The sequence below is a fragment of the Passer montanus genome, unplaced genomic scaffold (genome assembly GCF_014805655.1).
Source record: "Passer montanus isolate IOZ18808 unplaced genomic scaffold, ASM1480565v1 scaffold11, whole genome shotgun sequence".
Taxonomy (NCBI): Eukaryota; Metazoa; Chordata; class Aves; order Passeriformes; family Passeridae; genus Passer; species Passer montanus.
In genome coordinates this window covers 2,135,792-2,156,871 of record NW_024357613.1, presented here as the reverse complement: position 1 = coordinate 2,156,871, position 21,080 = coordinate 2,135,792, and the positions used below count along the sequence as shown (strand labels likewise).

General features: G+C 42.9%; 2 protein-coding genes across 9 annotated transcripts in view; both read right to left on the bottom strand.

Moving 5' to 3' along the window:
* Positions 1-157: 157 nt before the first annotated feature.
* ZBTB24 (zinc finger and BTB domain containing 24) lies at positions 158-20,881 on the bottom strand. Of its 6 annotated transcripts, none has more exons than XM_039725902.1 (8): positions 20,862-20,881; positions 14,253-15,249; positions 13,676-13,843; positions 12,389-12,472; positions 11,592-11,675; positions 9,263-9,344; positions 3,048-8,394; positions 158-1,243 (listed from the first exon to the last, which is right to left on the bottom strand). In XM_039725902.1, the coding sequence occupies exons 2-7, from the start codon at positions 15,220-15,222 to the stop codon at positions 7,581-7,583; spliced, it is 2,202 nt and encodes a 733-aa protein (XP_039581836.1). In that variant the 5' UTR covers positions 15,223-15,249; positions 20,862-20,881; the 3' UTR covers positions 158-1,243; positions 3,048-7,580. The 6 variants fall into 6 exon arrangements, with proteins under 6 accessions (XP_039581836.1, XP_039581828.1, XP_039581857.1 ...); XM_039725894.1 differs by lacking the exon at positions 20,862-20,881 and adding an exon at positions 17,766-17,900; XM_039725923.1 differs by lacking the exon at positions 20,862-20,881 and adding an exon at positions 17,766-17,900 and having other exon boundaries at positions 158-1,240.
* Positions 18,318-21,080, bottom strand: part of AK9 (adenylate kinase 9) — a 59,377-nt gene continuing 56,614 nt past the window's right edge. For all 3 annotated transcript variants that reach the window (XM_039725858.1, XM_039725852.1, XM_039725867.1), the window contains 2 exons: positions 20,862-20,976; positions 18,318-18,658 (listed from right to left, as the gene is read on the bottom strand). In XM_039725858.1, the coding sequence (XP_039581792.1) occupies positions 18,456-18,658; positions 20,862-20,976 (318 nt within the window). In that variant the 3' untranslated portion in view covers positions 18,318-18,455. The remainder of the gene's footprint in view (positions 18,659-20,861; positions 20,977-21,080) is intronic.

Sequence of the window (21,080 nt, the reverse complement as noted above, 5' to 3'; positions counted from 1 at the left end):
AGAGGGAGTGAGGTCAGAAGAAAGAAGGATGAAAATGCAGCTGTGATTTTATGGTAAGTTAAGGCCACTAACTTGTCTAAGAAAGGAGAATTGATAAGAGTGAAATTCGTGCTCAGCTGAACGAGGCACTAAGGAAAACTGATCTTTTCTTTTTTTCTTTTTTTTTTTAACGTCTGGTTTTGCTACATTGTTTAGACATTGTCCAGTTATCACTAGTCCTCTACCGTAGCAAACTTAATATTAGATTGCTTTTATGGACAACGTAGCTTTTATTAATTTGCTTCAAGCCCCCACCACTCCCTGCAGCTTCCAAACTTGCACTGGGGCTGAAGCCCAAGGGGTCACCTCTGCCTTAAACTTGGTCACATGGAAACCCAGGTGCTGGAGCAGCCCCACCACCATCACTGCCACAGGCATCCACCGTGGGGCTGTGGCAGTCTGGCCACCCTGAGTTTGAGTCTGTCAACAGGGCCCAGTTCCACGGCAACACCAGACACCAGCCCACACCCTACCCTGCATTTCCATGCACTTCCCAAGCCTAATGTAAACAGTTTTCAACCCTGTGGGAGGTTAGAAAATGCTCCAATTTCTGTTTTCCCCTGAAGGAACGAAATCCAGGGTACACAGGAAGCATGTGGCAGAGCAGAGGACTGAAGCCAGCTCTTTCCAGAGCTCTTGATAGATGCTGTCAGTAATACTTAAAGGATGAAGAGACTCTTGCTAATAGTAATTGCCCAGCAAAAAGTGGTAAGTAAAAGCAAACATGAGAGAACTGTTTCCCCACTCCACTACCAGCCACCAGTGAGCCTCTGCTCAAAGATTTCCTGGTATCTCTGTGTTTAATTCCCCCGGCAGCCCTTTTCCATTTGAATTTCTTTGCTTTTCAGGGAAATGTGAAAGTCTGGCATCCACAAATTTCTGTGGCAATGAGATTTACAGCTTAATTACACCCTGTGTAAAGTGTGTGCCTCCTTTTGACGCAAAAACTCCTACCCACAGCTGTATTTGCTGGGCACTGCTGAGACATCATTCCCGCCGGCAGCGCGTGCACGGAGCAGTTCCAGAGGGCTCGCGGCTCCCACAGCAAAGCTTTGTGCCACCATGGCAGCTTTGCTCTCTTCTGGCACGTGCAGCATGTGCAAAAGCTGCTTTGTGGGACAGCTGCAGGTTCAGCTCAGGCTGCCATCAGCACAGCGAGGTCAGGTCACTTTTCATCTCCAAACTTGCACATGCCAAAGTCCTGCTGCAGATGAGATGGTTGTGATTTTCAAGCAGAACAAACCTATGTTAAATTTTAAAAAAATCCAAACAAACTGATTTCTCACTCTCCCCCCAACTGTATATCCCAATGGCTTTATAAAGTGATACAATTTTACATAACCACAGAGTGAGAATCACAAAGCCTCTGAGCTAAATGTTGCTAAATTACAGTGTCTATAAAAAACCCAGACTGAGAAAGAAATCACAGGTTGCAGATGGGCCTCCTCCAGGTAGCCCTGAAGTCTCTCTGGTCTGGCTCAGTGGTAGTTTCCTACAGTGAAACACTCAATGCATTTTTAAGAGTTTTGTTGGGATTTGCAGCATTGCTGAATTTGAAGAGCTCCATCCTCACAATATTAGAGCCTGAAGAAGATCAGATTCTCAATGTTTAGCTACCACAGCTATTCCCTTGCCTGAAAGATCCATGCACAAGGTATTATAATTTTATGTGATGATGTTCTCCTGCTGAAAAAATGCAGAAAAATGAGGCAGACAAAACATTTTGGACAAGGAAACATTAAAATGGTAAGACAGGGCAGTTTTAATTCACAGCCAAGTCCTGGTGGCAGCAGGTGAGCTGAGGTGTGACAGCAGGTAACTGCAAGCAGCACATGCAAATGCAGGGATGTTTTGCAGGCTGTGACTGAGTGATGCAAAGGAAAGCCCTTTCCTTCCCCCTCTCAAAGGTCGGCAGCACAGCTGCTGGAGCCTCTGTAGGCTGTAAGCTAAGCAGAATCTAATTTTGGTAGCCAGACCATATGGCTTTTGCTATAGCCAAAAAAAGTCTATAGCAGCCTTATGTAAAGCCCAGAGCAGAAACAGCGTACCCAGAGTCAAATATAAAATCAGCTTCAGAAAACACTGTCTTGGCTATCTATTCTTCCCTACATCCATATTTTTACCTTGATACAGATTAATACAACTGAAGTTGGACTGGCCAGGAGCCAGATCTCTTTTCTCCTTTTTGCAGCACAGCATTTAAGGATTAAACCCAGAGCAATCCACTACATATAATTTTTTAAAAATCCTGAGATTGATGTATTCATTTTGTCAATGTGCTTGAATTTACACACAAGAAATTCTGTTATTGAAATTTAATTCTGCACATACATAGGACTGGCTCCTATTAATCCTTTTTCTTTGAAAAAAATTACTTTTTTTTTTAACTGATAATTTCTAGACATTTTTACTGTCATTGTGGGCAAGAAACATAATAGTCACCTGACAGTCAAAATAAAAAAGAAAAGCAATGATAAGCCTAACAAGCATAAGAGGACTATTTTTCTGAAAATTTATGTTAGGTTTCTTCTACAAAGAGAGCATGCCAAGAACCACCAATTACTTGTTGTCTCAATCTACTCTGCTTTTTATTTCTCCACTTCTTTTCTCACCACTTGGTGATTCAGGTGCATTAAATTCTATTCAGCAGGTTACCAATTATGAAAATGACATTTATTAAAATTCTGAACTGGGTGACTAATATTAATTTTAGACTCTATTTATTACCTCTTTATGACAACATGCTATTGTTCTGCAGGCCTGTTTGTAGTACTCAGATGAGGATAAATGTTCTGTGGGTGGCAATAGTTAGATGTGAATTAGCTTGCCAGCTGTGGCAGATGTGCTGTGCTGCATTCAGTTCAGAGAGGAAAACAATTACCACAAAGGAAAATATGGAAAGCACACGAGGTTGTGCAGCACCTTTAAACAACGATCCTGAAAGCCTTTCAAAGGTTGTGCAGCAATGCTCTTGGAAACTTGAAGTCCTTTGAAAAATGCATACATACCCTGTCACAAGACCCAAGAGTTTTGCTTCTGTGTGATTCTTAGAGGGTTTTCTTGGTCCAAACTTCTCCACCTGGTGCAGCTGCAGCTGTTTCAGTTCCTTCCAGTCCAAAATAGCATGTAAAAAAAAAAGAGAAACAGAAGAGAAAGCAGACAAAATTAATTTAAAAAATTATATATAAGCACATACACATGTATTTGAGAGATTCCTACATGGTGGTACTAAAGCAGAGCTGCTAGGGGGTCACTGAGAGACATCTTGGTGAAGGGCAAGTAAAATCAGAGAATCATGCAATGGGTCAGGTTGGAAGGAGCCACAGTGGTCATCTGGTCCAACCTCCCCGCTCAAGCAGGGTCATCCCAGAACACGGGGCACAGGATTGTGTCCAGACAGTTCTCTCTCCAGTGAGGGATACTCCACAATGTCTCTGGGCAGTATGTTGCAGCACATCCAGTCCCTCACACAGGGAAATTCTTCCTCATGTCAGAAAAATTTGCAGAACAAGGTAGGAAGTTTGCTAACTAAAGCAAAAGTCTGCTTCCTGCTATTCCAAAGACACTTTCAATTAGGCAGGATTAAAATATTAGCCAAAAATGACCAGTAAGCATACTACAGTGAGATGCTGAGAATATGCCTGGATGGGTCTTTCCATTTGGAAGAATTGCTTGGGACAGATAGGATCAGTAGTCCCTCTTGTGGAAAACCATTTATTGTTCACCATGTTTTACAGAGGATCTGAAAAGGGACAGAACATAGAGAACTGTTGTAGCTCCTGGGACTGCAACTCTGCAAGAAGCAGACTCTTTATTTAGTCTCTAATGACTAAGTAAAAGAGGTCCTGAAATCATAGCTCTGGAGAGGACGCATTACTTCTTCCTTCTCTGCTCTCAGTGAGAACCTGCAGTGCAGAAGGACTGGAAAAAGGCCTGCAAGGATGGACTCCTGCCCATGTGAAGATAAGCATGCCCAGGAAGGAGCCTTGGCTGCTCTGCCCGCCGGGGCACGCCTGCTGTGCAAACCGGCCTCCTCCCAGGCACTCCCCGCTCAGACTCCTTCTCTGGGATAACCACACTCACACAGGGAGCCAGGAAACGTACCCAGGGGCTGTGCTCACACAGGCACAGGGTCTGGGATTAGGAATGAATCCCATACTAGCTTCCACAGTTAATGTGAATTAGGAAAAGACTATAAAACCCCACATCCAAGCACAGCAGGATAGGCATTAGCAAACACCAACCATGACCTTCACCACGATGACTAACCAGCTACAACACTGAAATGAGTTTTTCAAACAAAGAAATGCAAGCAAAACTCTTTCCTCAACAACTGGCAAGATCGATGCCAGGCTCAATATGCTTAATTTTAACCAGTGAATAGGCATTCAGTTGGAAAGAGTTTGTGATGAGGCAGAGTGCTCTCCTTTCCCTCTTAGATGCCAAGAGAAAATTGCTGTACAATCCCTAGTAGCACTTTCGTTTCCTACTGGCAGGGTAATTTGCTTTTACAGCCCATATGAAATAAATACTCTGATATTCATTTATCAAAACCCAAGATGCTGGACTGGAAAGCCAAGCAGGGGAATTACACACACAACAGGAAAATACAGGCTCCAGGGTGTTTGCTTTACCTCTCAGGGATTTGTTTCAAATTGCACCTGGAGAACCAACCAAAGTCTCCAGAAAAAGCCAAAATCTGATAAACTTGCATTTGGGGGGAAAAAAAAAGTGAGATCCTATTAGAGTTCAACTACACTGGATAACTTACAAATTGAGCAGAGGTAACACACAATGGTGTTAACTGCTTACAAACCCAGATCTTTCTGTAGTCCTCTTACTGCCCTGCATTTACGTCTAAAACCTTAATCTCATTTTAACATAGAAAGCAGCGAGACGGATTTGTTAGGATTAGTCTATGTGAGAAAAAGAGAAATTAAGGTGTTTACTGGCTAAGGAGTTAAGATATTTAGAGAGCTGTTCTGAAACATAGTTTCTAAGGGATGCATTTTTTTCCTAAATCATTATTAGTGGCAGCTGGACTGAAAAACAAAGCTGAAGTGGTTTCCTTTCTAATTCAAAGCAATCCTAGACTTCAGCTGAAGCCTTAAAAATGCACACACAGAAAAAGGATTAATTTTCATCTTTTAACAGAAAGGCATTCACTAGAAAGAAAGCAAATGGTGTCCAAAAAGCAACATTTGTTGATATGAGAAGCCACGCCAGCTTCTTGAGTGCAAGCTACAATATGTGCTGACAGCTTAAGCAATGCAGGGTGCAAGATTAGTCATTGCCCTGCTATTCACAGCAGCTCGTTTCTTCACTGGTAATCTGCAGAAAAGCAAAACAAAGTTCCAAACACCAAACTTCAGGTTTTTTAGTTACAGGGAAAGCACTGAGAAATCAGTATGTGGAAGTGTCCCGTGTTTAACTGCAGCATGGAACTGAAGCCTGCAAGGATAACTGTATAATGAACAAAACAAAGTTCAAAGAAGAAAAATATTGAACAGTTCCTTTTCTGATAGCCTCAGAATTTAGCTTGTAATTTGTTTTTAAGCATTTCAGGATTCGCAGATACATGGCAGACAATGAATTCTGTGCAGCTTCCTGTAAACTTATGACCACAAAGTAGTCTGGCTGCACTGTACAATGTTTTAGATAAAAGCAGAAGTTTTAGGATTAAACTGCCAGAATGTTTACTATAAGCTTATACAATTAATCAGCAAGATTGTCATAAGTGTTGTAACAGGCTTTACTGTATTTATTTATCTGCTCTTAGAACACCTAGGCTTCTCAGGCAGAACTGCAGAATATGCTGGTGCACTTTGGTGGCAGAATGGATGCAAATTTTATTTCTCCATTCTGAGAGGAAGTGTGAAAAGCCTAAACACCTTTGCTGTGGGATGTTACTTTTTGGATTTGGTTTTTTATTTTTGGGTGGGTTTTTTTTTGCATTGATTTATTCCCACTGTCTACCCTTATCATGATTTATTTATATAAAAGTGATCCAGTATTTTGATGACATGGAGATACTTAGCCAAACTTCTGCAGCATGCAGTCAGGAGCAGGCCAAGTAGTCTGGACTTGGAACAAAGGATTTTATAAAAAATGTGAATAATTTTGCTTTTAAATTCACCACGTTTTTTAGAATTTTTTGTTTGTTGTAACATAAAACATCCATGTAAATCACAAGTATGACATTTTAAAGCTGAAGTGACAATTGAGTATGTTCTTTTAAGTAACAGTGTCATTTTATCTGGATTTTAACACACCAGTGGCATTTTATCTGGATTTTAGCACACTAGTGCAAAGCTGGTACCAGTAGTCAAACCTGAAAACAGAAAGCATGTATTTTGGCAAGGTATTTTATTACGATGTCAAATCTTTTTTGTTAGCAGTCAGTCATTGAAAACAATCTGTACACATCTAATTTAGTCACCAAAAATAGCTGTACAACTTTAAGTGATGTGTAATGTAAAGATTTATGTAATTTGTTACGCTCTGAAGTGATGCTTTTCATTGTTTGAATTCTCACATAAGCAATTACCAGTCGTAACATATATTAAAGTAAGATTACGTTCTTCTCTCAAAAGTACAAAAAATAACACTTTAAATATACAGTGGCTCCTAAGCTTAGACAGAATCCTGTCAGGAAGAGGGTTCTGCACTTCAACAGACAGTGCTTTCAACATCAAGAGCTCTTCAAAGTGCTTGGCAGAGTGTGTGAACACTATCCCCACTTGCTAGATGATGGAAATAAGGCACAGAGGTCAACTACCTTGCCCACAGTCACACAGAGAATGAGTGGCAGAACTAACAGAGCAGAATCGGTGGGGTTTCAGTTCTCCAGTGTAACCATCACATCTCATTGCCACTATTCAAGTGCAATGGCTTAAATGTTTCTGAGGAGCAAGATGTGTACAGCACACAGTAAACAGGAGGGAAGATTTGGGGCTAGTTAAAGGCTGCAAGTTTCAACCCAAACCAAATGAATTTGGTAGTCAGTAACTCATAATGCACTTCAGGGAATGATTACACAGAGAATTATACATTAACCTGCAGAGAGAAAGCTCATTAAACATAAGAAATATGGTGTTAGCTTTGCAAAAAGTACTGGTTGTCTTAAGCTTGACAGTAACTCAGGTATAATGCTAAGTTTGACAGAGAACTGGTAATTTGTGATCTGCAGATGTCCTAAACATTGTTCTCCTACCAGCCAGGTGAACCTCTCTGAAGAGTCACTCAGAAATGCAAATAAGGGCTAAATATCTCCTCAGGAGGCAGAGATGTGTATGAGGCACAAAACCCCACTTTAATTGCTTGTGAGATACTTGTGAGGACTAAGTCTGGTAAAGAAATACCAGTCCAGAAAAACAAAGTAGTCTAAAACAAATATGATTAAGGAAATTGAGTCACTCATCCAAAATCATCAAGAAATGCATCTTTGGATAGCTTATGTTGCAAAAACCCCATATGTGACATGTGTAATCTCTGCTTGGATGAGAAGCACTTTCTGGCCTAGCTCTCTGCTTACAAGCATTTTAGAAAGCCTGATCTTGGACAGGATGCTCATGAGATGACTCATTTACTGACAGAGGCTGCTGCTGGGATTCAGAAACAAGTACACTTTGATTCTGTTCTTCACTGGCTTGATGGGAAGGAACCGTATTGTGGCTAGAGTGAGACTGCTGACTTGATTCCTGAGCCAGCTGCACGTGCTGGGCTGGATGTGAAGATCCCGCCAAGTGGATTTGTTCATTTTGTCCTTGATGAGCATGGAGATGTTCTAGCGCTTCCTTGGAAAGAGTGATGACATGCATTTGTTCAGGTTGGGCAGCCTCTATTTGGTTTGCAATCACATTGATGCTTTGAATTTGTTCTGCTTGCTCCTGCTGAGCTGAAAGCAACAAGTTTTGCAGCTGCTGCGGCGGCTGCGCAAGGAGCGCGAGGTTCGCAGCCTGCTCTGTGGCCATGCCGGGGGCATTTTCTGCAGTCACAATACTGATGCCTTGATTGTGGCTGGGCATGAAGTTGATGTTGTGTACTGCATCTGTAACCAGCAGCTGAATTTCCTGCCCTCCCGAGGTGGCAAGTTGGTACTGCTGCAGCTGGAGAATGTTTCTCACTTCTTCCGGATGAGCGTTGGTGCTCGGGGCAGCGCTGGCTTCCTGAAACTGCTTTTCCTTGCTGTGAATTTTCAAGTGAGACTTCAGGTTGTCCAGACGAGCAAACTGCAAACTACATTCTGGGCAGGCAAAAGGCTTTTTGCCTGTGTGTAAAATACAATGTCTTCTCTTAGCACTGGAGTCAGAGAAGGATTTTCCACATATATCACAAGAATATGGCTTTTCTCCTCTGAAAAAGGAAAGAATGTGATCTCGTTAAAATATTCACTTTGACAATGCTGCTTTCTGAAACTTATTCTGTAATAAAATACTTAAATGATTACATTGTTTTTCTAAATTTTAAGTACTTAAAGGGCAGTGTTAAAAACATCCTCTATTTGACCTCCTGATTATCTCTATTTGACTTCACAAACTGTTATATACTCAGAGTTACAGAGGTAACTGCCTTCCTCTCATAAAACCAGAGGTACAAGCTCCATGCTGCAAGATCTTGACAAGAATGCAACAACTTTGCACAATTCTAAGCACTGACCATTTTAAGAACATTCATTAACAGTGGAGGCTTAAAACCAAAAAGAAGTTTCCAAATCCTAACCTGCTGCCTGCGTTAAAAGGACAGGAAATTTTACTGGAAATGTTTTCTTAGACAACAGCTCTCCAGTGATTTAAAATCTAACATGTCCTTATGCAATGTATTGCACTGACAGGGGTAAAAGACAACTAATGCTGTCAAAGAGACAGGATAGCTCACAGGGCAACAGGACAACCTTGATACACCATGGCTACTGTTCTGCTCTCAAACAAAACCTACAGCAAAATTTTCACAAAAATAGTATACCAGTAAGTACATTGTCAGTGAACAGACACGAAACACCAAAGAAGACTAACAATATCTTGGCACATGAGCATTTAGGACTTCAGTACTTTCCACTACCAATTTTTTCCTTACATAGATTAAACAAAAATGTTACGTTTTTAACAATCATTCAAAATGCAAACAAGTCCTGACCGTTCTATAGTGAAACAAGCACTACTTCTTGTTATAAGAATAGAAGTTACATTTTAAAAGAACGTAATGAAAGTAAGACATACTTTACCTGTGAATTCTAATGTGAGTCTGAAGCGAACTTTTAGCTGTAAATGATTTGCCACAAATCTCACAAGTGAAGGGCTTCTCACCTATCAAAAAGAAATGTGACTTCACTTTTGAAATATCACTTTTCATCAGTTCATTAAAAACATTTTGTATTTTACCATACACAGGATCAAGTGGACACTGTTGGCTCCTCACGCTTCTGGCATGGTTCAGCAGATATCCAAAACTGAATGAACTCACTATTCAAAATGAGGGTATGACATTTCTAGCATTTCTACCCTTTGAAGATGAAGAATTAGGTGATCCAAGCCCCCAAAGCAACAAAAAGCTGTACCTATGGCACAGATGTGAGTGTTCCACATGGAACAGAAATGCTCTGAAAAAGGCTGTCCCTGAACCCTGGCATTAATGCCATGTTCACATGCAGCACCATCCAGGTGAGTAAGCCCAAACTTCCAAAGCTGGAAAATTAATCCATTATCTTAACAACTTGCCTGGCTTTCTATAAGGCTCCATCACACTAGGCCTATGATATTCTGGAAACACCAGTTAGAAAAAATATTAAATTACCGTGAGTTAAATAAAATGTGAGTTTGTTCGGGGATTTTTTGTTTATTTGTTGGGATTTTTTTTAGTGCATTTGGAATTTTGATGTATAATTGAGCAGAAGCAGGGAGGCCAAATTAAATTATAAGGTTCACAAGAAACAGATACTACCCAACCAAAGCAAATCCTAATTCACACCATAACAAATCCTTGTAGCACTGAGGTTCTTTAAGACACCAGACACAAGAATCCAGATCACCACTGTGGTAATTCACACCATCAAAGCACACCAAACCCAGGGATTGGGCAGCAGCCAGTTTCCAAGGAAGCTTCTCATTTAGCACAGAACTGCAATGCTTACCAGCTTTCATGTGGCTTTGGAGGGCATGGATAAAGGATGAGAGAACAAGAAACATTTGTCAGAAGGGACCTCTGATCACCCAGTCCCAGCTTGCTAATGAAAACAGAAGTAATTTCTCCAGTATACTGTATTATTATGACACAGTGTAACCAAACTGCAGCCAAAGGAGAATAGTTGTATCTATGTTAACACCTGTCCCCCAAATGCCTTGGAATTTTACTTTGCTTTTGAGATGGGACAGATTAATTATTATTTCTACATAATTAATACAGGTATCTTGCCTGTCTTTTCTTAGTAGCAAAATATATTGCAAGGCAGTTTCTGCTAAAAATCAGCTTAGCTCATATATTTTTGCAACTTACCTTGCTAGTAAGCTTCCTCTTCTCATTCCCCACCCCAAACTCATTTCCCACTACATTTAGAGAGCTCTATGAGCTTCAGATACAAAACTCTTGCATGTGTCAACACTGAGTTCTCCTCAATACAAAATTATGTAAGTATCACATGCTAGCACTATTCTGGATAACTAAAAGCTCCCAGAAGCACAAGTTTCGACCTCAGCATATCCCAGAAAATTCAAATCTTTTTCACTTAGAAAAGACAAGGAAATGAATGAGATAAAGTATGCTTGAGAATGAGTTATGTATTACAACTGCAAGCAACACACTTAAGAATAATTTGATTTTGTGAGGAAACAATTGCCACTGTTTCTAGTTACTTTAAAAGACAAAATTATTTGCATGTCACCTTATGAACTTACTCTTCAAAGGGAAGTATTTGATGAAGTTTATGCCTTGTTATTATGAGAGGATAGATCAACATTTTTATCTCTGTTATCCAGTGATTCATTACCAGCCTGCCCTCTAAATCTCTTAAAACATCCTCTGACGCACTTGCATTAAATCATCCCTCCCATCCCATCTCCTCTCAATATCTGGTTTATTACGGCACAGTAAAAGCTAAATGGAAATAATTATTTTCCTGGTCACAGCACTTTTCATAAGCACCCATCCTCACAGACAGAGGTATCCAACTCATTTAGGACACACACTTTCTGTTGCTTGTCAGCTCACTGCAAGCCCAATACATACTCGACACAACTCTCCCAACAAACTGAATTCTCAGTTCAGGATTCTATGATGGGACAGCTACTGGCATTTCTGCAGCAGGTTTTACAAAACTGGGGAAAAAAGCCCTCTTCCTGTAATAGGCACTGCTTCTGTGCTGCTGTAACACAAGCTTTTTTGTGCTCCTGCATTCTTGATGTCAAATCTCTTTATTAGCAACACAGGCATCATTATGTACAAGTAGAGCAGAAGTTCATTCCACAGAGACAAGTGTAATTTGCCTAAAATAGTTTTGTCCATGTAACTTCAAGAAAAAACAAACCACAAACCCCACAAAACCCAAGGTACAACATTACCTGTGTGTGTTCTTAGATGTTTCTTTAGCTGAGCTGCATCCATGAATTTACGACGACACTGGTTACATTCCGGCAGTGAACGGCCTTGTCGTAATAACAAAAAAAGTGTCAGTGCATAAGTGATCCCCTGTATCTCTTCAGTGATCTTTGTTAAAGCACTTTCCTGTAAAATAACCACTTTGATATAATATAGAGAGAAAACAAAAGGTGATTCACTGCCTTCTCCCTATCTTAACTGTCACACTCCTATTTCTCAATTTAGTATTACCACAAGAAAAGAGGGGACTGGACACCTGTTCCTGCCCAAAACCACCTTCTCTTGAAGTTTTCTAAATTCTGATTATCTCCACCACTTCCTCTGTGTGTATCTCCATCCCGTTCTAGAAGTGAGAAGAACACTTCCTAAAGCTTGTATGCCCTTAGTAGTCCAAAGCAGTGGGCAACTACAGTGCAATTTGCACACCAGGCAGCAGACACAATTGTTTATACAACTCCCAGCTTCTATGTAGCAAGGGCAGCAGGGCTAAAATAACCAAGCTGTATGTCAGATACAGTGTAACTAATATTTAATCATCATAAGAGCCCTTCTCAATTAAACACTTTTCTACACATTGCATTTACTATACACCATTATGTCTTTTTCACCCTATCCACTGTTATACCTATCCAAGATAGGACACATCAAGGTAGCAGAGACTAAATCTATAACTGAGGAAGAACTTTCAGCCTAAGTGAATCTTTAGAAAGACAAATCAACATGGACTGTAAGCCAGGTCCTCAACCCAAACTTGTTATACCTGTGTGTAGTCGATAGTGGCTCTTGAGCTGTCTCTTTTGGCTGAAGTATTTCCCACACTGATCGCAGGTAAAAGCCTTCTGCCCTGTAGAGAAAATCACTTATTATAATGTAAGCCATGTCCAAAGCAAGCATAAGGAAATAAATAAAACACAGAAGTCAGCTGTGAGGAGCCAATTCAGTTTTGATTTGCCTCAATAGTGGTTGTCAGAGACACATGGGACAAGGGTTGTACATGTGCCACGTCCAGGAAGGACCTAGGAAAAGACGGAGGAAAGCCTTGTCTCTGGGGAGACTTCTCCTGGCAACCAGTTCATGTCTCGCATGGGACAGGCAGTCAGCAGGGGAACACTGAAGACACTGCACCCCAGAGACACTCTCCAGTCAGATGGCAAAAGGTCTCTGCCAATGGACTGCACTGGGATATTGGACTGGGCCAGTGGTCTCCCGCCAGCAGGCGGACTTTGGGAGGAGCAGGCCATGAAATGTAACTGTGTCACAAGCACCGAGGGTTTTCAAACTTGCTTTTTGAGTTGGGTTTTTGGCATGGGGCCTTTTTGAGACTGTGCTTTTGCGGCTTGGTGATTCAAGGGGCTTTTTGAAACTTGCTTTTCAGTCAGGGCTTCTTGAGTTTTATGCTTTTTCCCCGGCCCTAGCCTGCCTTTTGGCTCTCATGCCCTCGCTGGCTCTTGCTCACCCTCAGTCTATCCCGCCTCCCTGTGTCCCTGACCAACAGCCTGCCTGCTTCGTCCCAGCGTCCAACCCCACCCACCCACCTGCCAGCCCACTGCTGTGATCCTTGCCACAACAGTGCCCAGGGTTCTGGCCCAGGGCTCTGGACCTCCTGCCCGAGCACCCCTCACCTTGTGTCTGGCCACCTGTTACCGAAGGAGCCGTGCCCAGCATGCAGTGTGCACACCCCCCACCTCATGGACAAGGATGGCACTCCCCGACCTCCAGTGGTAAAGCCCTCTTTTTCTCCCTGTTTCCCCTCTCTCTCATCCCATTCCTTTCCCATTTTTCTTCCTCTTGTTCTGTCCTTTCTAGTTCTCTTTAGTAGGATAACTTCTTTTCAGTTTGTTTTTTCATTACCAATAGAAGATTATCAGATACAAAGTTTGTCTCATTTGACATTATTTTGTTCCTGACCATCCATTTTTAAAGAAATCCTCGCAGTTTCCCTCAGTGGAACATGACACCAGCACACATAAAGATGGACCAGAAGTACCTTTCTTTCAGAAAGGCAAATTCTTGCAGCAGAGAGCTACATTTGCCTTGAAGTATTTACCTGAATGTAGGCTCATGTGCTCCAGAAGAGAATGCTTTGTTGTCAGAGCCTTACTGCAAATGGTGCACGTGTACGGCCGCTCCCCGGTGTGCATCCGCTCATGGACTTGAAGAGAATGCTTCTGGGAAAAGCCTTTGCCACACTCACTGCATTTAAAAGGGCGCTCCCCTGAAAGAAAAAGATGATGGCATTTTTAGGCATAGATGCAGAATTTCTCACTAGATATTCTAAGCTGATAGTGAGATGCACTGCAGTGTTGCAGCTACTGAAAAAATTAGTCTCGATTAGTGGTAAAGAGGCAAGTTTCACACAGGAATAAAATAATTCTCTAGCTATTGCCATATAGTTCAGTGCTTAAACAATAAAATTGTTAATTACACTGAAATCTAGGTGAGACATAAAGGTTCTGAGATCTGTTGACAAGAATAAAACAACCAACAGAGAACACACCATAATTTGGACCAACATGCTATTTTGGATATTCTTGCTGTAGTCCACAACCAACACTACAAGAGTCACTTGCATTTGACAACACCCCCCTAACCTAACCCAAAAGCAGCAGTCTGTGAAGGCCTACCTGTATGGCTTCGCTGGTGAATAGCCAAGAAGTGATTGTACTTAAATACTTTGCCACAGTCTTTGCAGCGAGCTTCAGAACCCACGCGTTTTTTTTTTCCATCAGTTCTCTTTGCCAGTCCCTTCTCATCCTCATCCCCAAGAAGTTTATAATCTTTTAGTTTGATTGATCTCCTTATTCTACGTTTGCTGTAACGGCTCTGAGTGCTCTGTATTCCTTCAGATTTGGGATCGTAGTTTTCATCTTTCTCAGCTGATAGATCAACAGCAGCCTCTGAGCCACAAGCAGGTTCAGTTTCTTCTCCATCTTTCCTCACTGAAGCCTGTTCACTGGCAACTGTTTCTTCTACTTCAGTGTTTTTCTTCATATAATTTTGCTCATTTTGCATGGAGTTGTTCTCTCTCAGCTGCCCATCTTCGGCGGAATTTGCTACTGATTCTTCTTCTTCATCTTCTTGGACAACCTTGATTTTCCTTGGTCGCCCCCGTTTTCGCTTTGGTGGATCATCATTTCTCCTGTCACTTGCAACAACAGAGGCCACACTTTCAGCTGGAGCTGGCAATGCACTGCCTGGGCTGCGGCTCTCCAGGTAGTCTGTACAGGCCCATACCAAGTCAGTTACTTTCAGCAGCTCTGCAGTGGCCAGGATTTGTTCTGCGCTTTTCTCACTGGCGCAGAGGCAACCAGTGTAAATAAATTCTAGCAGAACTCCAAAGGTGTCTGCAACCATTCCCTCCAACATGTAAACTGACTGCCCTATTTCACCCTCATTTACAAACATCATTGAGAAGTACTCACTACTGGCAGCCAGCAAAGCTTTATGTGCTCTGAATTGCACATTCTCCACTATCAGAGTAATGTCACAAAGAAAATCCTTTTTCCTTTGTTCTTCAAAATTAGCTAGGATGGTATCTTTGTGAGCTTTGGAGTGGATGATCAGTTTCTCAGAAGGATCAGTTGTTTTTGCCATTTTAATTACGAATATTAAAGGAAGTGCCTAGAAAAACAGAATAGCTTTAGCAAATAATTATATTAACAGTTGGCATTATAAGACCCAAATATAATTTGTTACACCAGTAATAGAGTTCAAGAGTTTCTGAAACAATTCTGAATCCTCTGGGCTTTTGAAAAATCAACACTATTGCTGACATGGAATTTCTTAAAAAAGTATTTTAAAATCCTATGAAAAGGCTACAGTTTTTAGTTTTTTAGATCAGAATTACTGCCTATAACTTCTTTATATCTGATGTAGTGTGAACCTTGTATTATCTAAAAAAAATTGCTACCCTAGCTTCTGAAACTAAAACAATCAGACAGAAACAATTCCTTGGTCACAGCTCCTCAGTACAGCACTGGCTTTGCATGGCAAGGCTTTGGTAGCAGGGCAGTTACAGGGGTGGCTTCTGTGAGAAGCTGTGAGAAACTTCCCCAGTGTCCTACAGAGCCAACACCAGCTGGCTCCAGGATGGACACACTGCTGGCCAAGGCTAAGCCATTCAGCTGATGGTGGTATCACCCCTGGGATAACAGATTTAATAGGGGGGGAAAGAAAAGTGCACAACTGCAGCTGAAGAGAGGAGTGAGAGTATGTGGGAACAGCAGCCCTGCAGACACCAAGGTGAGTGGAGAAGGAGGGGCAGGAGGTGCTCCAGCTGCCAGAGCAGAGATTCCCCCACAGCCCCTGGTGCAGACCATGGGGAGGCAGCTGTGCCCCTGCAGCCCATGGAGGTCCATGGTGGAGCACAGATCCACCTGCAGCCCCTGCAGGATCCCACACACCAGAGCAGGCTGATGCCTGAAAGAGGCTGGAAGCCTGTGCTGGAGCAGGCTCCTGGCAGGACCCATGGCCTCTTGGAGAGAGGAGATCACACTGAAATGGGTCTGCTGGCAGGACTGGTGACCCCATGGAGAACCCAAGCTGGAGCAAACTGTTCCTGAAGGAGTGTGCCTGTGGAAGGGATCCAAGCTGGAGCATTTTGTGAAGAACTGCAGCCCATGGGAAGGACTCAGGCTAAAGTAGTTCATGGAAGAAGGACTGTCTCCTGTGGGAGAGATGCCACAATGGAGCAGGTGAAGAGAGTGAGGAGTCAAAGGAGAATCAAAGACAGTGTGAGACGAACTGACTACAGCCCCATTCTCCATCCCCCTGCACTGCTGGAGGGAGGAGGCAGAGAAAACTGGGACTAAAGCTGAGCCTGGAAAGAAGGGAGAGGTGGAGTGAGCAGTTTAAAGATTTGGGTTTATTTCTCATTATCTGACAGTGATCTCATTGACAATAAAGTAATTTCCTCAAGTCAAGTCTGTTCTGCCTGTGCTGGAAACTGGTGAGTGATCTCTCTCTGTTTTATCTCAACTCATGAGCTTCTATTATATCCTCTGTTCCCGTTCCCCTGAGGAGGGGAGTGACAGGAGGCTCTGGTGGGCACTGGTATCCAGCCAGCACCAACACACCACAATGGAAACAAAAAGGTCAACAGCAGTTTGATCAGTGCAGTTTAGTCAGGGATAAGGTAGGAAATCCTGTAATAAATGAAGCCATGGACTCATCAACGGTCAATTTGACTTGCTAGGCTTCTTCAACAGTAAATTTGCAAAAACTCATAATAAACAAAAAAATCCACCCATTTCAAAAGAAGCCACCAAATATTATAGAAGAGATATGGCCAAAATGTCTTTTTTACAAAGCTCAGCTAAACCAAAGATAATACAAGGGTCATATTAAACACACATAAATCTACATATTTGTATTTAGTTAGTGCAACAGTTTCAATGATCTGAACAAATGCTCCATGAAACAGCAGACACTACCTACACATGATACCTAAACGCTACTGAGATGGTGAAAAAGGGATTCTTTAGCCCTAATCAGCTACCAAATAGTTCACAGTGGAGTCAAATTGTTTTATCTGGGAGCTTTAATTTCCAAAGCATGTGAGCCCAATGTTTGTTGCCGGAGCACCTTAAAGCACAGCTGCAGGTGTGACCCAACCTGCCTTACCGTGCAATACAAGAATTCCTGGACAGCCGATGCCAACTCTGCCCGCAGGCATCCCCTAACGTCCACACGTGCTCCAGACAAGGTAATGGGTGTTTTGTGAGCTCTGATTGCATGAAGGACTTCGATGTTTAACCAGGAGGTGACAGCATTAGCATCCTGACTGCAAAATCCAAACCACGCCACTTCCCTAAATCCCGCTCCCCATTACAGAGCGAGGCTGTACTCCAGCAGAAGGCCCCTCGCTGCCGGCAGTGCGGTCGGAACCACACTCCGGGCCAGCCGCGGAAGGACTCAGGAGCTCCCGGGGGGCAGTGCACGGCGCGGGGCTGGGCCTCCACACGGCCAAGGGCACCGTGCGGGTCGCGCCCCGCGCACCGTGTGAGCCCTTCGGGCCGCCCCTCGAGGGAAGGCCGCTCGTCCCTCGTGGGGCTCGAGCAGGGAGCGGGCGCTGCCCCGCGAGAGCCGCGGCCCGGAGCGCCCGGCCCGGCTGCCGCCCGCCCTGCCCCGGCACTCACCGCTCGCCGCCGCCGCCGCACTTCCGGGCCGGGGCTGGCACCGCGCCTGCGCTGCCGCAATGAGCGCAGGCGGGCGGGACTTGGGCCGCGCAGTCACAGCACAGCCGGGCCGTACTAATCGTCCCGTTCCAGCTGCTGGCCCTGCCCGGGACAGCCCCCAGAATCACACCGTGTACCACAGAGCGTTGCCACATGCTTTTCTTGAACTCTGTCAGGCTTGGTGCTGTGACCACTTCCATGGGGAACCTGTTCCAGTGCCCAACGACCCTCTGGGTGAAAAACATTTTTCTAATATTTAAATAAACCCTCCCCTGGCACAACTTCAGCCATTCCCTCAGGCTCTGTCACTGGGTACCACAGAGAAGAGATCAGTGTCTACCCCTGCTCTTCCACTCGCAAGGGAGCTGCAGACTGCAGTGAGGTGTCCCCTCAGTCTCCAGGCTGAACAGACCAAGTGACCTCAGCTGCTCATCATATGGCTTCCCCTCAAGGGCCTTCACTATTGTCATAGCCTTCCTTTGGACGCTCTCTAGTAGCTTGATATCTCTCAACTTCAGACAAAAGATTTTATTTCTAAGATTTCGTGGTTAAAAAACTGGCTCGAGAATGTGTGATGTTCGCAGGCCATGTTGCAGCCATGCTGGTGCCTGACGGCAGCACTCCATGTGTTAATCAGTGGAAATACAGGGTTCACACAAAAGTGGGGCGGGTGCCTTTCAGGGAAAAAAATGTCTGCAGTCTGTCATCAAAGCCACGGGGCCGATCTCTTGGCTCCTTATACGGGCCCATCATGGCAGTCCCCAGGTAGGGGATGAGTTGGCAGTGCTCCACGAACTGCAACAGCTTCTTCCTGTACATCTGCCGCACTGGCGCTGAGCTCCGGGGGTTGTGTGCTGCAAGAATTTAAGCAGCTTGTTAGTGTCTCCTATAAACTCTGTGAAATTACATTACAGACATTTTCAAAGGGACCAAATCTACCTCTGTTAGCATTACCCATGGTACAAATAAGCACCTTGACTGCTGGTGCCAAGCCAAAAAGATCAGAAAGTTCCTGACTCCATATAGTCATGATAATCAGAAGGATCAGGCTTTTCTAAAAGAAGACATAACAAACATGCCCAGCTGCTGTCAACTTCTCATTTCTCAGACCCTGAGATACTGGTGAAACTGCAGGCAATGACAGATTTGGGTAGTGTGGCACACAGCCTCAAGTGGCACATCCTGGGGACAGCCCAGGTCCTTGGCACAGGTGTTCCATGACCTAAATGCTTTGCCTATAAGGTGGGCTACCTTGTCATACAAGGAAGTCAGGTTTGATAAGCAGGATTGTGACCAACATAGCTTCATGAGAGAAAAGTCCTGCTTATCAAACCTGATTTCCTTGTATGACAAAGTAATAATCCACCTAGTTGACCAAGGGACACCAGTTGATGTAATCTTTTTTAATTTCAGTAAAGATTTCAATACTTTCTTTCACAGCATCCTTCTGGACAAAATGTCAGGCACACAGCTGGATAAACACATCATGCCATGGGGTGAGCAACTGGCTCACCAGTCAGGGATGAAGGGTTATAGGGAATGGGGTGACATCGGACTGGTGACCTGTCACTGATAAGCCCTTACAGGTGTCCAGCTCGAAGGACACTCAATCTCTGTAGTGATACAGGTTTACTACTCTCTTTCCAGGAGTAAATAAATCCCTCTGCATTTTTGGCTGATCACCTGTACTTTCTCAGATACTGAAAGCAATCTAGTGTTGTGAGAGAAGCTGAAGGAGCTTTAGTTCCTTAGCAGGAACTAAACTCTTGCTTCTTGTCCCCTATTAAATGTGAGATTAGAGAATGATGTTAATTGAAGATGAGAAGGTCTAACTTCTCAAAGAAATAAGATGAAATAAATTTCCAGGGCACTACAACTTAAGGCACTTCGAACAATTTTTTTAATCAAGAATGGCGTGACTACTCTGAAGAGATGCACAATAATAAAAGATTCTGTATTTGCAACTAATCACAAAAATCACAAGATGGGTCAGACTGGAAGGGACCACATTGGATCATCTGGGACAACCTCCCTGCTTAAGCAGGGTTATCCCAGAGCACACGGCACAGGATTGTGTTCAGATGGCTCTTGAATATTTCCACTGATGAAGACTCCACAACTTCTCTATGAAATCTGTTCCAGCAGATTTCCAGAACATGAAAGAAGTTCTTCCTCATGTTCAAGTGATTTGCCAGTGTATGGGGATGCTATATCTTAAAGCTGGAAGCAGTCCTACCCAGTGCTAGAAGAAGATAACTGGTTTTCCTGGATTCCTATGGTCAATCTATTTGGCACTGCATGAGAAGAAGATATTTCTGCACTTGCATAACCCTTCTGGTTCATCATCCACTACTAATAATGATTTAATGTTGCAATATATGAGCAAAGCATTCCTAGCATGGGCATCCTTATGTTTGCAAAGCCATGCTAACAATAGAATGAAAACAGCCTTTGTGAATGAAGCAAACTGCAGTATAAAAGCAGTTTGGTGGCTTAGGAATTGTACATTTATGCAGGGGCTTACCATGTGCCTGCCCTGTTCAATAGTCTTCATTAACAAAGCTGTGCTAGCAAAAAAAAAAATCTGTGACAGTTCAAGAAAATTCTGGAGGACTCTGGAAACTACATGAGGAAGCACAGGATGTGAAGAGCTTTGAAAAAATAATTAAGATTGGTATTATCTAAAAGAATAATTAAAATGTAAAATACAAATGCCAGGTGAAGTTCACTCAGTGAACAGGTTGGCTTATAAATGACAAAAGTGGTGGGTTGAAAGAAATGTCAGTCTTGCTCCAGAAATCTCCAGCAGTGCTAGAAACCTGCTCAAAGCTATAGCAGAGCTGCAAACAAGGACATTGAAATTGAAAATGCTGGCAATAATTAAGCTGACTGCAAACTATTAAAGATTATTACATGCATCTCCGGCTGAAAAAACCCAAACAGAAAATATTAAAAAAAATGCAAATATGAACACTAATTGGCTATCTATATGGTATCAGAGGACTTATGCCATTTATACAATTAGTTATTTTTATAGCATGCTATTTTATACACTACCTTTTAGATGGAAGGAGACAAAAAGCAGAGCAGTTTCTTTCACACTTAGGAATGGAAACTTTGGCTTAAGGCTGCCAACTTCATGCAGAGCTTTTATTAGAGAAGTTGCTACTCCCTAAAGAAAGAAAATAGGTTTAAAAGACCATTAAAGAAATCTTGAGCAATGTCTTATCCTGTTGTAACGTAGATATTCGAAGTTGGTGAATAGTAGAAGATAAC

Excerpts from the sequence above, each read along its gene's own strand:
- ZBTB24 (XM_039725902.1), bottom strand. The coding sequence starts at position 15,222 with ATGGCAAAAACAACTGATCCTTCTGAGAAACTGATCATCCACTCCAAA. Across the intron at positions 13,844-14,252 it reads TCACCAGCGAAGCCATACAG|GGGAGCGCCCTTTTAAATGC; the intron begins GTAGGCCTTCAC and ends TTTTTCTTTCAG. Across the intron at positions 12,473-13,675 it reads GCACATGAGCCTACATTCAG|GGCAGAAGGCTTTTACCTGC; the intron begins GTAAATACTTCA and ends TTTTCTCTACAG.